The sequence below is a fragment of the Aedes aegypti genome, chromosome 2 (genome assembly GCF_002204515.2).
Source record: "Aedes aegypti strain LVP_AGWG chromosome 2, AaegL5.0 Primary Assembly, whole genome shotgun sequence".
Classification (NCBI taxonomy): domain Eukaryota; kingdom Metazoa; phylum Arthropoda; class Insecta; order Diptera; family Culicidae; genus Aedes; species Aedes aegypti.
In genome coordinates this window covers 170,610,325-170,626,221 of record NC_035108.1, presented here as the reverse complement: position 1 = coordinate 170,626,221, position 15,897 = coordinate 170,610,325, and the positions used below count along the sequence as shown (strand labels likewise).

Here is a 15,897-nt window from a genome sequence, read left to right as displayed (position 1 = left end):
ACAGTAAAAACGGTAACGTAAAACAATTTAACGTGATGCAAAGGTAGCAATTTTATTGGGCCAAAAGTTTTCTATAAGAAACCCGGGAAAACTTGTTTTTATTTCATTTGCAAAGGCGTTTTACGCAAACCTCATGTTTACGAAGCATGAATTAAAGTTCCTTCCCTGCGTCACATCGTCATTCATCGATGGCGCACTACTGCGATTGTGAAGACTAAATAGTTGGCCGAAGTTGAAACCAGACGGCGGCAGCGACGACGGAAAATAAGTGAAAGGCGGTGCCTGCCTACCCACCTGAACTGCAACGAACCAATTCCGAAAGTGATCGTTTTCATTGATGACGATCCTCGCCTCTTCGGTTTGAACTCACCACAAACGGCAAACTCAATTACACACTTTAATATTTTCTCTTCATTCATCTTTTTTTTTTCGCTGATAGCTGTTTACGACATTTAGGATGACTTTGAGACGAATTTGATGCATACTGAGATGTTATTGCTGAATCTACTATGTTGTTGAAGAATCAAAAGAATATTTATAGAAATGAATTTTTGCAAAGTTTTAAGGTTATCGTTTTTCTCTATTGACGGAACAAGGTTATCGTTTTTCTCTATTGACAGAACACGGCTCATATGTGGAGGAGTGGCATTTGAATAATGATTTCAATTGTGTCATTCCAGTTTCTTCACAAAATGATCAATTCTTTTAGCATTCCTCCAATTTATCTAGCACGTAATATTAATATTTTCAACAAGTCGTTGGTATCATACAGATTAGGCAGTATCCATTTATCACGTAACGATAAAATTGGAAATTTTTTACTCCTCCCCCTCTCCGTAACGTTTTTTGTATGAAAATTAACAATATTTTGTCAGTCGTAAATCCCGTCCATCAAGCGTTACGTTATTTGTTGATGGCTTTTTGGAAAATTCCAAGGCCACTCTGAGTTTGGACACTGCTATTTCTCCTGTATGTCCTGGTTTTAAGATCTAGGTTTAAGCGCCATCAAAGACCGTCGGTAAACCACATGGTCATATATGAGAGGATTGGGGTGGTCTGGCCAATATAAACAATAGTAGTAGCAAGAAAGAAATGACGGACCTTACACTTCATTAAGATTCTTTTCCAATATGTTATGTCAATCGATTGAGGTATTGCTAAGTTACCATTAAATTACAGAATTACGCGTTAAAAAAAAAAAAAAAATAGGCTGACAAAATGGGGAACCTGACAAAATCGGGTCATTTTTTTTTTGTTCCTGTTTTTCATATTTTGACGTGTTACATGGTTACATGGACTTTTAAGAGGGCTATGGACATGGACGTGGCCTGTTTTTATCAGTGGCTCCCCCCTCTCTTATATTGGTAATATCGATTTTGAACATTTAATAAAAGGCATTGCCGTTGCCCCCTCTGGCTACGCCTATGCGTGCATGGCATCAAACATTATCATCAATTTTAATGTAAACGTGGTAAAACATGACGATAAAAAATTTTTGACAAATTTAAAATAAGCTGACAAAATCGGGTCAAAAGCTGCCAAATCGAGGGTAGACAAAATCGGGGGCAGACAAAATCAGGGGCTGACAATATCGGGTCAGTACTGTACTTGCAATTGTCAAGTCGTTAAACTCAAATCGCCAAGTCAAGTCGAAAGTCGCTTCAGTTTTGCCGGATAGCTTTCGGAAAAAATAAGTTATCGTAACTAAGTCAACTCCTTTTACCCATCCATAAATTTATTCTGTCATGAGCACGTGCCTGCGATTCTTTATTGTGGAAACCGACAAAAAAACCATTGTTTTCTAATTTTTGAATTGAATGCTCCATAATTTGTCATTTTCTCAGTGCAGTGGTGCAAGTTTACAAATAAGCCAGGTAACCCAAATTTGTCGCCATAAAAATAATGTGTCAAAACGATGCAAAGCACCCGCACTGGTGGCAGAGAAAGTTCATCAAGTCATTGAGGTCGAAGCACAAACAAGTCAACAAGACGACCGAAAAACGGTCACCCGATCGCCCGAGCACCACCTTGGATTTTGAATTACAAAGTGTCATTAATGGCCCCCAGTGACATCATTTTCACTTATACGCACCGGTCAGCTTAACCCGTTCGGGCAGCTACAGTGTTGGACGATACGTTTGTAACTTTTTCGATTTTCCCTACAAAATGTTTAATTTTGATGGGTTAGGTCAAAGTAACTAATGAACCGATTTCAATAAGATTTTCACAGCACGAACATAAGGCCGAAACAAATTTGAAAATTTCGTAACAAATGCGATGAGGTTTGTTGTTACTTGAATTTCATTGTTTAATTTTATTTTCCCTCCCCTCGACGGTTCAAAAGTCGATGGGACAAAAAGTAAAAAAATATCGATCTAACTTTAATTTTAACATATATTTTTGAGAAATTTCTAACCCCCGAAATCAAAAGTGATAGGAGAACCAATATATTTTAGACCTCTATATGTTTTGGACCCCCTGGGCTATTTTCCAACAAATTTTCATGGTCAAATAAAAAGATCAACTCAATTTGCAAGTCATTTGAAAAGATAGGACTGTTTCACACTACCATCAACCGTTTTTACATGGATAATGTCTTTATTTTGACAAACATTAATTTAATTCAATCGGTTCATTCATACATCAATTATAACACGTTCACGCCGAAATTGCCGTCAGAAATTTTTCAAATGTAAACAATTTTTTTTTTAATTTCTGTACTAAAAAATAAACATTGTTTTCGTTTATCATTGTTAATCGATTGATCAGACTATGCGCGAGTATATTCAACCCAAAGTTTCTTTGACTTAGTCTCCAATCAAATGAAAACGCCGGGTGTCCAAAATATATACTTTGAGGGTCCAAAATGTATTCGGTTGTCCAAAATAATACAAAGCAGTGCTTCATAATTGAACTACTTTCAATGTATTTTGGACTTAATATGGCAGTTTGAACATTTTTATTTCACTGTGGAAGTTTTTCTCTACATTCTGACATGTTCATTGACTTAGTTACGCTGTACAAATAATTAGTTGGTACAAAAACCCAAGATCTCTTCCTCCGTATTTTTTAAAGCAAACTGTTTATTTTCGAACAAATTCATGAGTGGTTTTGAAATATATGGAAATCAAAGTAATCTCGACCAAATTCACATAAGTTTGAACATTTATTGAGCATTCCTGGATAATGATCTGACTTTTCTCTTGATGCCTCCCATCGACTTCTGCACAACTTTCTTTGTAACTTTTCTTTGTGTTGCTTACCACATTTTCTTGAAAAAATCCATGGAACTTGCTTATCTTCCATCTTTCTTAAGATGTTGTTTGATTATTGCCCAGTATTTCCAAATGGGGCATAGTTATGGGCAATTCGGTAGAATCTGCCATGTTTTAACAAATTCGACTTTTTCCTTCTTGAACATCTCCAAAGTAGCTGAAGCATAGTGAGCCGATGCCAGCCCTGGCCAAAACAATGAAGGCTTGTTATACTTTCGGTAGATGGGCAGAAGACGTTTTTAAATGCATTCAGTTCTGTAATTTTAGCCGTTGATTGAACCCGTTGTGAAAAATGTAGTACTTTTCATACCGCAGGAGCAAATTGCTTGCCATAAAAAAACTTTTTTCCCAATTTTTTCTGTTCGGATGTATTGCACGTCGTCATAAGCATCTGTTTTCGATACAGTGTTGAAAAATTGGAATTTGGACACTTCGCGGTTTAAGCCAAACCTCTGAACACCATTTGTGCAGAATAAATCTGCGTGTCGCCATGTTAAACCGACCTATCGCTTGGAATTTACAACTGTTCGATGTCAACTTTCTTCTGCTGTCAAAATAAACACTTGAGTACACACTGAAACAAAACTTGAATTTTTTCCTTGGAATTTTCACACCAAAATGTTAACAATCAGGAGTCCACTTTCTTTAATGAAAAGTCCTTAGAGGGTCCATAATACGGCCGTTACCCTAGCAATTAAGGTGAAATTTGGCACGATATCATTTTTGTGCAAAATTTCACTTTAATCGCTAGGGTAACGATCGTATTATGGACTCTTATCAATTTATCTCAAAATAGAAGAGTTCTACACAAAAAATGTTTGCAGCAAACATGTGTATCATTCTAAATACATATACAATAGGGTGCGGCTTATTGTTCGAAAGTTCTCAAAACCAAAACTTCGTCTACTCTTCTGAATTCAAATCACATGAAAAGAGAAACCTCAAATTCAGATTTCGAGGCGGCGCATGTGACTTGAAGGTGAATTTTCAAGTTTTGAAATACGACCTTCAGTGAAGTCTCCATAACTTTATTCTTTTCCAACCAAGTTTTAAGCTCTTAGTATCATTCTCTTTGAAATTAAATTTATGAAAAGTTTGTGGAATATCAAATTTGTCTAAAATCAAAACTAGTTTTAGTTTAATGTAGTGTTCTTAAAATTTTACCTCTTTTTATCAAAAAAAGTTTGTTTGACCATAACTTCATAAATACTCATCCGATTTCAGATCTTTCAACATGCTTTTGAAGCAAATTTAGTAGGTTTTGAATTGTGGTAACTACAAATTTATTTGAAAATTGTTTTTATTTGCTTATTTAACAAAAACTGATTAAAAATAAAACAAAAAACATTAATTTTTAACGTAAAATATTTTATTTATCAATTATTTGTCAGTTAATTGTATATACTTAAGCTTAAACAGGATTTTTTTTTTGATTTCGCCTTTTAAAAGGTCTCAAGCAATCTTTCATAAACTTAATAACAAAAATATTTTGTTTTAATTTATAAGTATGTTTGCATTTTTTAACTTGAACTTTTAACAAGATGCTTCATAAACCATAGGTATTTGGTAAGATTAAATTGGAGCTTGATAATACGCAGATTCGAGTTACAGGAAAAAACTATTTCAATCAAATAAATTTCGCATCGAATTTATTCAATTTGAATCGAACAACCATATCTCGCGTTGAGTATCATACAGGCGTATCTGCAGTGATCGATTTCTCTTCATCGATTTTCTCTTTGCATTATTACGTGAAATTCAATCGATTTTCGAAACATTTCATCGTTCAGTACGATGAATGACGATGAATACTTTCAACTGAGTCAAACATAGCAGTCGAAAACAGTCGCCCGACCAAGAGACCAAGAGAAAATCGATGAAGAGAAATCGATCACTGCAGTTACGCCCTTATGATACTGAACGCGAGATATATATTCTCCAATTCACTATGGTTTTGTATGGATAATCGAGAAAGTTGCAAATGTATTGTCCAATACTGTACAACTGCGGAGCCGACCACGCGCATTATGAAATCGCTAAAGCCGTGTCTCCCACCCGCTGCAGCGCCTCCGTCCGAACACTGCTAAAATACCGACGACGAATTCTTTTGTCACACTAACTAGGCAAAGTGCGCTGCGCTGATGGTCGATGATGATGGACGTGACCGGACTTGGCGTCCGGTCATCTCTTCTACCCTTTCTGCGATCATCGTTTTTGCGACCTCTCATTGCTACTCGCCACGCCGCACAGTGCTTCGAACGTATGGCACTCGGGGACAAAAGTCATAACGGGATGTTTTATGCGGTTTTGCCCTACGATGTTGAGGAGGATCTCGTTATACACAAAAAAAAACTCATTATTGTCATAAATGACACATATTACATCAGTAATGGCATGAGTGGCTTATACGTCAAATTTTACATATGACACCATAGAACAGTGCTCGCTTGGAAGACATGTTCAAAATAAAAATGCATGAAAAAGTACTTGAGTCGTTCGCATGAACGATGTATGTGACATGCGTAACCAAAAAAGTGTCTCAATAACCAACTCTTTATAAAAATATTGAAGTACGGATTATTCCAATGAATAAAATGAAATCCAATAAAAAAGGTTAAATAAAGTTTCAGCAACACTATTCATTTACGAGCTATTAATCATCCGAGAACTGAATTATTGCTAAAAAGAAAATCGAAATGTCGTTTGACCAGATGGTTTTATTTTCTTTTATTTCGATCATTTTCAACGGAACGTCGCAATGGTTCCGGTCAGCAAACTTCCATCCGATTTTCCTGCTTCCGAAAATGTTTGTTTGTACATGCTGTGTCCTGAACTTCCATCGAAGCCCCACTTGCAAACCAGTTTTACAGCAGTAGAAGCTTCCAACGAGATATCCTTCATGAGACTGGATGCAGTACAATTCATGAGCTGTTGCAGATAGACTGTAGCAGCTGTTAATCATGCAGAAATTGGTTTCGAAATCATTTTTTGTTTCTCTTGTTTTAGCGCATAAAGGCTAGGAATCAAGTTCGGATGTAATTCGTCCAAAGTGGTTCGAAGCAATTAGGCTGATACGTGCTACGCTGGATGGTTCGAAATCAAGTGTTCGGATCGCAGACGAGGTGTCAACCTCGTTCGTGACGTTAGACGGATTGAAGCAGGGAGACGCACTTACGAATTTACTGTTCAACATTGCACTCGAGGGTGCTATTAGGAGATCTGGCGTGCAAAGAAATGGCACTATTATCACAAGGTCGCACATGCTCCTTGGCTTTGCGGACGATATGGACCTAATTGGAATCGATCGCAGGTCAGTGGAAGAGGCCTTCGTGTCTCTGAAGAGGGAGACAGCGAGGATAGGCCTGACCATCAATTCTACCAAGACGAAGTACATGGTTGCAGGTAGAGATAGAGTCAGGCTGCGAATAGGGCCTTTTACGGACTACGTAACCAGCTTAGGTCCCGCAGCTTGCAAACCGAAATAAAATTCGCTTTGCATAAAACATTGATTCTTCCGGTGGCTCTCTACGGGCACGAAGCGTGGACGTTGAAAGAGTCAGACCGAAAAGCTCTCGGTGTTTTCGAGCGTAAAGTGCTGCGGACAATACTCGGTGGGAAACTCGAAAATGGTGTGTGGCGCAGACGCATGAATCACGAGTTGTATCAAGGATACAAAGATGCGAATATTATCAATCGTGTAAAATACGGCAGACTTCAGTGGGCTGGTCACTTAGTGCGAATGTCGTAAGAAAGAATTGCGAAAATAATATTCAGCAGGGAACCAGGTAGAGGTCGGCGGCTTCGGGGAAGACCACGAATACGCTGGCTGTACGCAGTGGAAGAGGACCTGGCGACCCTAAACGTTCTGGGCAACTGGAGAAGTTTCGCCCAAGACCGACGAAGATGGAGCTCTACAATACGCCCGGCAATGGCGTGATGCTACGCTGTAGCCATCAAGGTATCAAGGTAGGTAGGTTCGAAGCAAATTGTACTTTCGTTCCGACACATCTAAATCAATGTTCAAAGTTAATGCTTGATCCCCACTTGAAGAATTTGATAAATTGTCAGCGAATGCGAGCACTTTGTTGATAAGATCTGCAACACGTCCCTTTTTAGTTCATTCATTGAACAGTTTGTGAGGCCCCATGCCAGCCTTTGCAGCCAAGCTGGAAATATCTGCATCGTCAGTTTCATGATTGCGCGAGAGCTGAACTGGTTTTGCTAACCAGTCGGAGTTTTGCTTCACGAAAATTTTGTATGATCTTCCACATTTAGCCCACTTTTGGTTTTTTTTTTGCAAGAATAAAATTTACAAAACGTCTTTACTGCCCATAAAAGCATAACTGTCCCATATGAAATTGCTATCGAATGAGAAATCTATAGATGAAGTTAAATATATTGTCGTCAAAAAAAAAACACCAATTTAGCGTCGACAATGCCAAAATAAATACCCAGCAGAACATCATCGTGTTCAATACTTAGCGCTCTGATGTATTTTGAGTAGTTTCTCACGGAAATATAATTATAAGAGCATGAAAATGAAGAAAGTTCTCTTTTGCCTTTATTTTATTGCAAGGCAACAGAAATAAAGCCATATCAGGCTCACCGCCAGCTCAGAACGATGAGCAAAATTTTGGTCAATTCCAAATACTCATAACTTTATGAAGAATGGATGAAATTCAATGCATCTGGAAGTAGTCGGCGGAAAATTTGGTGTTGTTTCAGGAACTTTCTTGGCCCTGCATATTGGCTACCTGACACCAAAGATGTTCCGGATTCTCCGAGGTCATGTCCAAATGGCCTTTTTCTGTCGCTTGTAATTTGTGCGGAGTGAAGTTGTATGAGTGTTTACAATTTTCCTAGAGACTAGAACTAATAGAAAGTTGAATACTGGCAAACGCATTTAAATTTGTTGCAAATCTTCAGAAATATAATCATTTACGTAGAACTGGTTCCAGAAAATATGATCAGTCATGTTTCTATTTCCTATCATGTATTGTATATACTATCCGGAGCTATATCCTAATGACCGTTAATGCTCAAGAATACATCATTCAATCATCAGCAATCATCCAAAATGAAACCCAGTTTTTTCGTTCAATTTAAAAAAAAAATCTTCATGAAAATCTATCATTGCATTTCAGATTGCAAGTGCAATGCAATGATAGATTTTCATGAACATTGCTTCAAATTTGAGCAAAAAAAACTGATTTGATAAACAGTAGGTTTTATATGCCTTGGAAGATGTGGAGTATTTTCAAAATCACAAATGTAGTAATCACTTTATAGTAGATTCCAGGGGCTCCTAGATATGTGGCCAATTCGGAAATGATCACATCCCCCGGGGAACTGGGAACCTGCTATACAGTGATCTGGTAGCCGATGCCCATGGGTTTCCGTATGCTAAAAATCTTTACAATAAACCAAAATATCCTGAATAATGAGGAAAGACTAGGATGAGCAAGATTCTATCTACAAACTGCTGTTCACAATTGAATTTTGATTAAATAAATACTAAAACAAAGCATGATTTGGAATACATAGACTTTTTTATAGCTTAAAAAAACCCTAACTCATTTGTTAGTTCTTCTTCATATTCTTCAGTACAATACAATCTCCGGAAATAAAAGGAATTGCTTCTGTACTCATTCTATGGGTTCTTCGTGTATGATATGGTTCGGGTTCCATACTAGGTGGCAGTATCTCAGAATTGGTCTTACATATGTAATATGCAATATTTCAATAGTATAAGGGTTATGCGAATTGTTGCTGAACCTCTTAATGGAGCCAAGCTTACTGTTTGCTTGTTTAATAATGAAATTCCAATGTTCTACAAAAGTGAGTTTTGAGTCTATTATCTATGATCCCTTACAACTTTCAATCTGCATTACATGATAGCCTAAAAATACTTCAATTGGAGCTGTTACATGTTTTCAAGAGATTTTGGCAATTCCGCGATAGTTCCGTATGTCAGATTTTGAGATTATGAGTTTTTTCAAGCTTTTGGGAATTTTCCATTATTTAGAAACATGTCGAAAAGGCGTTTTAGGGGAACGGTAAGCTCTTCTGAACGATTCTTGAAGAACACGGGTGCAATTCCATCCGGTCCTGCTCATTTAAATGCGTCCAGGTTATTTAGTGCTGTGAGTCTCTTGTTGTGATAGTTTTTCAATCTGAGAGTTTTCTTTGCCAATCAACTGTTTCCACATTTTTATAACGAGTGGTGTGAAAGCAAGAAAATGTTCAACCCGAGTAGATCCTCGTCCGGACTTATATGCATTCTTACCACCTTCACCATGGTCTGGATGAAGATATGTTCTTCTCTCGCAACAGCTATTTCAGCTCCATTGTTTATGCAATTTCAATTATTTGATTGAAAACGAATTAATCATCAATATTGCAAATGAAATACGGTAAATTAGCTTTCGTAAAGATTTAACGTATTCAACCCAAGACTAGCTGATCACATCGACATTGCCGCCAGAAGCGGTTCTGCTTTGTGTTCAGTAAAGGGCGCGGTTTTGGGTCATTTTAAAATATTCAGTAAGACTACTGTTCTTATGTTAAATATATAGGATATTCTACATTACAAAATGGAATGAATTGAATGTATAATTGATGCTAAGTTTCAATCAAAATGTGCTTGCGATAAATCTGTATCGCAGATAATTTTTACTAAAGAATAATTATACTTTTTGTAGGCTGATCTATATAGAGACTGTTATGCCTTTATTTTTCAATATGGGACAGCACTAGTTTGAAATTTTTTCGCAATGTTTTCGAACAAACTGATCAATTTTATGTGTGCATATGAAAATATACATACAAATATGCGTAGCCCGTCAAAAAAAAATTTTTTTGGAGGAAATCCATATGGGACAGTTATGCTTTTATGGGCAGTTTAGCTCGTTCTCAAATATTTTGGAGAAAGAATCAGTGCCATAACTGTACATGATTTTTTCGATTTGGTGGAGCAGAAAAGAAACAGAAAACTACTGCTCGAAACAATTTTTATTGATGGTTGTGGCAGCATATCCTAAAAATCATAAGATGACATACAATTGGCAAACAAATGCAGCTGGAATCACTTCCCGAATTTAAAAAATACTTCAAATTTTATTTTTAAGTGGATTTCAGAAAGGTACTTTGAGGTACTTTTTTGTATGAGCAAAAAGAAGATAAGTGTTTTAATTTTCTTCTGTGTTAAAAAGCATGTAGCTCAGAAGCATCTTTTTCAACAATTGGTAAAATATATCACAGAAAATTGAATGGAATGACTCCTACCTACTTGTTTCAATACGGTCCATAACAATTTTTATTTTGAAAATATAATAAGGATGGGAAAAAAGCGAATTGTAGAGGGACTGGAATAACACGAAAACAATGAAAAATATAGAACGATGAAACAACCTGTCAACACGTGGTGTTTTGGTTTGTTTTGAAAACTGCACGAACTTTCTTATATCTGTACCACACGCTCAAAACATATGTTAACATCATGGCCTACTTGATTCGGACGAATATGAAAGTTGATTTTTTGACTTTTGTCCAAGGGACGAAGCACTGTGCGCCGCCGTCCCGGAGTGGATCGTTGACCATTCATGCCACTGGAAATGGATCTGTGCGTTGCGTACCCACGCTGGCGGCGATTATCCGCCACAGGGGTTCTCAAAAATAAAAATGGTCAAGGTTTTGAAAAAAATCTATTCTATGGTAGTAAGCTTATTTTTAGAGTTTGAAATATCTAATGAACGATACCTACCTGTGATTTTTTTTATTAATTCGTAATTTGTTCTAAAGCTCAACTGAGAAGAAAATATCTCCTCTTTTATTGTTTTGATCATCTTTTCTCTATCGATTTATAATGTACTGTTATATATCTGTCAATATTAATTATACTTTTTTTTCTCTTTTCAGGTATGTTGATCTGTGTGGAAAACAGATAATTTATCTAGTATGAAAGCGAGAAATGTAAATTTTTATTATTCCACTTAATTTTTTTTATCAAAAAAAAAAAAAAAATGATTTGTATAAAATAATACGTACAGCATTGTTCAGTATTGTATTTATTTTAACTCATAGCCGTTTCAAAAATGTTCCTCGAACCAGCGACCGTTGGGAATCGCTGGTGCACCTCGCACCGGATCCATATGGATGGACACACCATAACCTGCTGAATGGTACTTCCGTCCGGTTTTCTCGTTTATATTGTTTGTCGATCCCCGGCCCCGGTGGGCGATGGAAGCTGATGATGTCTGATGAGTTGGTCGGTGGCCGGCCGGTCAGTTAGTCAGTGGCCGGTAGAAATAATTAGACCGCACACGCTTGCGCTCACTGCATGTAATGTCCGGTCGTTGAGTACCGGTTTCGGATACACTTCCGATCAGTCTGCTTTCATTCATCGGGTATTGTCGGTAGGCGCACTGGTACACAGCCAAAAATAAATTGTAATATTACGTCATTAAGCTGCATATCACTCTCGTCGCAAATACGGTGTACAATTACATCTTTTAAACGTAGAAAATCCAGCCTATGAAGCCAGAGACTGCTGAAAATTTTGATCTAGCAATCGATAGAACTGATGTGAGATGATAACAAAAAATATGTAGGGGAAGACGGTGTAAGACCGCCCGCCTAAGCAATTTAATTTATATGTCAAAATCAAGAATTGATTATTTGTTTGTTCGACGAAGCGTGTCGTTTTTTGAAGCTTTAGGCATGATCAAAAAATATCACGGGTGTTGTATTTGTAAAAAAAAAAAATATATATTTCTTGACGCTTGAAAAAGTGATGTCTTATCACGATTATTTTTAGCGACGGGATAAAACCGCCCACCCACGACGGGGTAAAAGCGACCATCACGATTTTCGTACACAACATTGCGAAAAAATGTATCAGTTCCCTATGATTCTGAAAAGTATAATGTTTTATGAATTCTACATTGATTAACGGGAATATTGAAACATTTTTAGGGTTAAATAATACAAACAAAACTTAGATATATACTTATTTTCACCTTGAGACACCCATATTTTGGAAAAATATGTGGATTTGGCTTGTATTCATAACAATATTGATTTTATTTTACTTGAACAGTAATGTAAACGTAGTTACAACTTTTCAAATGGTTTAGACATTTTATTTGGTATAAATTAGGGGTGGCTGTCTTACCCCATCAACAGTGGTTGGTTTTACCCCGCTTGCGCAATTTTCACAACTATTGAGTCATTTGAAAGCCAAATATTTACAATTCATATTTCACTTCACTGAAGCATATTTCATAATTCTGTTGATGCATGGACGGGTAATTTGTTATGATTTTACAAAAATTCCCTTCCGAAATGCTTAAGTGAGCATCTGTTAAATTTAGATCAAATTCAATTTCTACGAGCAGAAACTTTGTTTTTGATATTTGTTATGAAAAATTTAATGTAAATATCATCCTAAATGATTCGGAATGTTAAAAATCTTGTGTTTATAGAAAGTGCTTGGTGAACTTTTAAGAAAATCGCCATTTTCATGCCAAACTGAAGGTGGTCCGTCTTACCCCGGTGGGCGCTCTTACCCCGTCTTCCCCTAAAATGGTGCTGGATTTGAACCTTGATCTAGCGAGTGAGTTTCGCGCCCAATACCTCTCGAACATCTCACCTCGTTGAAGAAAGTGAGCTGAACGCATTGTCGTCGTTCGAATCTGATCACGTTTTGATCGAAACATTTTTGTAGGATGTTTGTCGTTCAATTCTCTTACGTCCGATTGTTGATACATTACGTTGGTCGATATTAATTAATTTATTACTGTGTAGTTTAAACATGCTATGGCGGAGAAGTATGTTTAAATAGAGACGTATTCTCTAGCTATAGCTCAACCGGTGGTCAGCTCAGTGACTCACGCATGGTTCTCTCATCCGTCGCATGCCATTAAGGTGACACATCTCGGAATCTAAACATGGCAGGCACAATGGCCGGCTTGTGCCCCTACTCACGATTTCAAAGGCACTAATCTGCTGAAATAATCAACGTACAAATTCAATCTTATTATTTTAAGCCTTTTGCTAGTGCACAAAGCTAAAATAGAAATTGCACTGTAGTTTGATGCTTCTTTCGCGAGATTTGTGCCTTCAAAGTTTTGGTACATAATTGAATTTTGATTCTAAGCTGTTTCACCTTAATGTGACATGGAAAGTAGGAATTTAACGGTCACTTGTAAATAATGCTTCGCTATCTTCAATGGCGTTTACCTAGATGATAAACTACTGGATGAAGTTGGTTAAGCATTATATAGACCGAGTCTCGAAAACTTATTCAAACAGACTCAAGTCAGAAAAGTATACAAACTTGCTTTATAAATCCTACGTATTTCGCGGACGAAATTCTACACCTTGCGCTCTAAACCAACTCGAATTTAAAACAATTTTAAAACGTTTAATTTCTGGATTTACAAAACGGCGTAAGTAAGATTTTCAACTCTTTCAACCTAACCATTACTTTCACCGTTACTTTCAGTGCTCCGTTGTATTGAGAGACAATGTGACTTAACCACGAATCAAATCAAAACACTACTTGAGTCGATTTTACACTGGTACAAAAACGTCGTAAGAAACTGAATGAAACGGCTCATCATGTTGTCATACAATTTTTGTGGAAAACGATAGGAACTACCTAGTATTTTAACGAGACCTGATCTGCCGTGAATCGCAAGTCAGTCCCATCTGCATTTTTGTTAAAATTGAGTTTAGTTCAGTTTTCAACATATCTTCCAAAGCCCTTTCAGCTGCACTAGTGATACAATACAATTTGTTCGGAAAAATTAAGAAAAAATCAGCAAGTCAAATTGTCCCATAATGAAAAGTAACCGCATATCAGTCACACTACTGAATTCCGCACCGTGTAACACAAAAATGAACCGTGTTCTGAACATCTTTTTTTTTTCTCTGATAGATATCATAGTGAAATGCAAATTGTGAAAGTTTTACTAACATGTTTAAATCTTCTGGAATTTTTTGAATATTCGTATGGAAAACGAATTTTTGATCTTCAAAGTCGATTTTCTCAATGCCTACTTTTTACAGATGGGACTGACTTGCGATTCACGGCAGTGATTGCATGCAAAATTTTAGCGGTGTACACGGCGAAAAATGTTAAAAGGATTCATTTTAAAACTGTTTTAGAAGACAGGTTGTGATACTTCTTAATTTGTAATACCGGGAAAAAAACGGGAGAAAACCGGGAATTTGAAATTGACTTTTCACTGGCCACCCTGAATAGACTAATATTTTCTCAAAACCGTACGAAAGTTACTTACGTCGATTTAAAAAAGTAATCGAGAAGTGTTGTCTATCAGGGCGGAGACTAACAGACTTCTTGTGTGCTGGTAAAATGCCAGAAGCTAATCGAGTAAGCAGCCAGTAAATTTCACAATTGTAGTTTATTTCATTTTCTAATTTAGGTTGAGAGGATTACAAATATGATTGAATGTGTATACGTCAAAGATGTATTACAAAAAATAGGCATCAATAAATTCTCCACAATATGAAAGTATAAAGACTGCATCGGAAACAGGAATTGAATTATGAGAAAATTGAGAGAATCTCTCACTTATCGCTCTTTGAAACATTCATGATCCGCAACACATCATGAGAGTCTGTTTATCATCTTCTGCTACAGCTTTGATTTGATCGGCGATAACAGTGCATGATAAAACCCATCTAAATAAGCTTCAAACTTATGGGCACTATTCAGGTTATATACTACCTGAAAAAACCTGGAAAACTTATCAGGGAATTTTATCCAACCTGGAAAAATACCTGGAATTCTTAACGATTTCGATCACAATCAGAGAAATTATTTTGAGGCAGTAATTCATGGTTAAATATGTTCACGACGAAGGAAACCCAGAGCAAACATTACATGAAAATTCTCTTCAATCGGGGAAAAATGCTGATGCACTGCTATCAAAACGCTATTTTCATAGCTATTCAGTGAGTCTCTATGTTTGATGAAAGTCTGGTGTGAAAAGGTGTGAAAGGCCTCTGGAGTCACTATTTTAACCAAAATGGTCTTAGTATCTTTTTTCCTTATCTTGCAGATAATTATGATGTAAAATTGGTTCTCATATTTCTCATGAACAACTTCAGGAATTATCCTAGTGGTTTCTCCAGGAATTTCATCTGAAATACCATGAGCAACTAACACAAGGTTCTCTACAGATTTCTTCAAGAAATTCCTCTATCAATTCTCTCACTAATTTTTCTCCAGAATTTGCTTCAGGAAATCGTTACTACCTTCAGTAATTTTTCCAGGGATTACTTTGAATTTTTTTCAAAAACTATCCTAGGACTTCCTTTATATCTTTTTTCACTAACTTTTCTACCGAATTCTCCAGTCGTTACTCTAAGAGATCTTCCAAAGATTTCCACAAAATTTGTTTTCCAAGAAAACCCGCAAAGGTTATTTTCAGAGTTTTTGGTAAAATTCGCTCATGGATTTTTTTAAGAAACCCGACAAAAGTTTATACGCCTTTTCATCTACGGGTTTTCTAAAAAAATGCTCAAAAAAAAAACTTCCTCGAGCGGTTATTCGAGTGAATCTATTAAGAACATGTCAAATAATTCCTTAAATTTA

General features: G+C 36.6%; 1 protein-coding gene across 2 annotated transcripts in view; it reads left to right on the top strand.

Moving 5' to 3' along the window:
* LOC5571886 (eukaryotic translation initiation factor 5B) overlaps window positions 1–15,897 on the top strand; it is a 314,657-nt gene that overhangs the window by 110,419 nt on the left and 188,341 nt on the right. The window contains exon 5 of one of the 2 annotated variants that reach the window (XM_021843132.1): window positions 11,193–11,243. The exons of the other annotated variant lie outside the window; for it this stretch is intronic. Within the exon in view, the coding sequence (XP_021698824.1) occupies window positions 11,193–11,201 (9 nt within the window). The 3' untranslated portion in view covers window positions 11,202–11,243. Of the gene's footprint in view, window positions 1–11,192; window positions 11,244–15,897 lie in introns of those variants that run through there. 2 annotated transcript variants of the gene reach the window in all.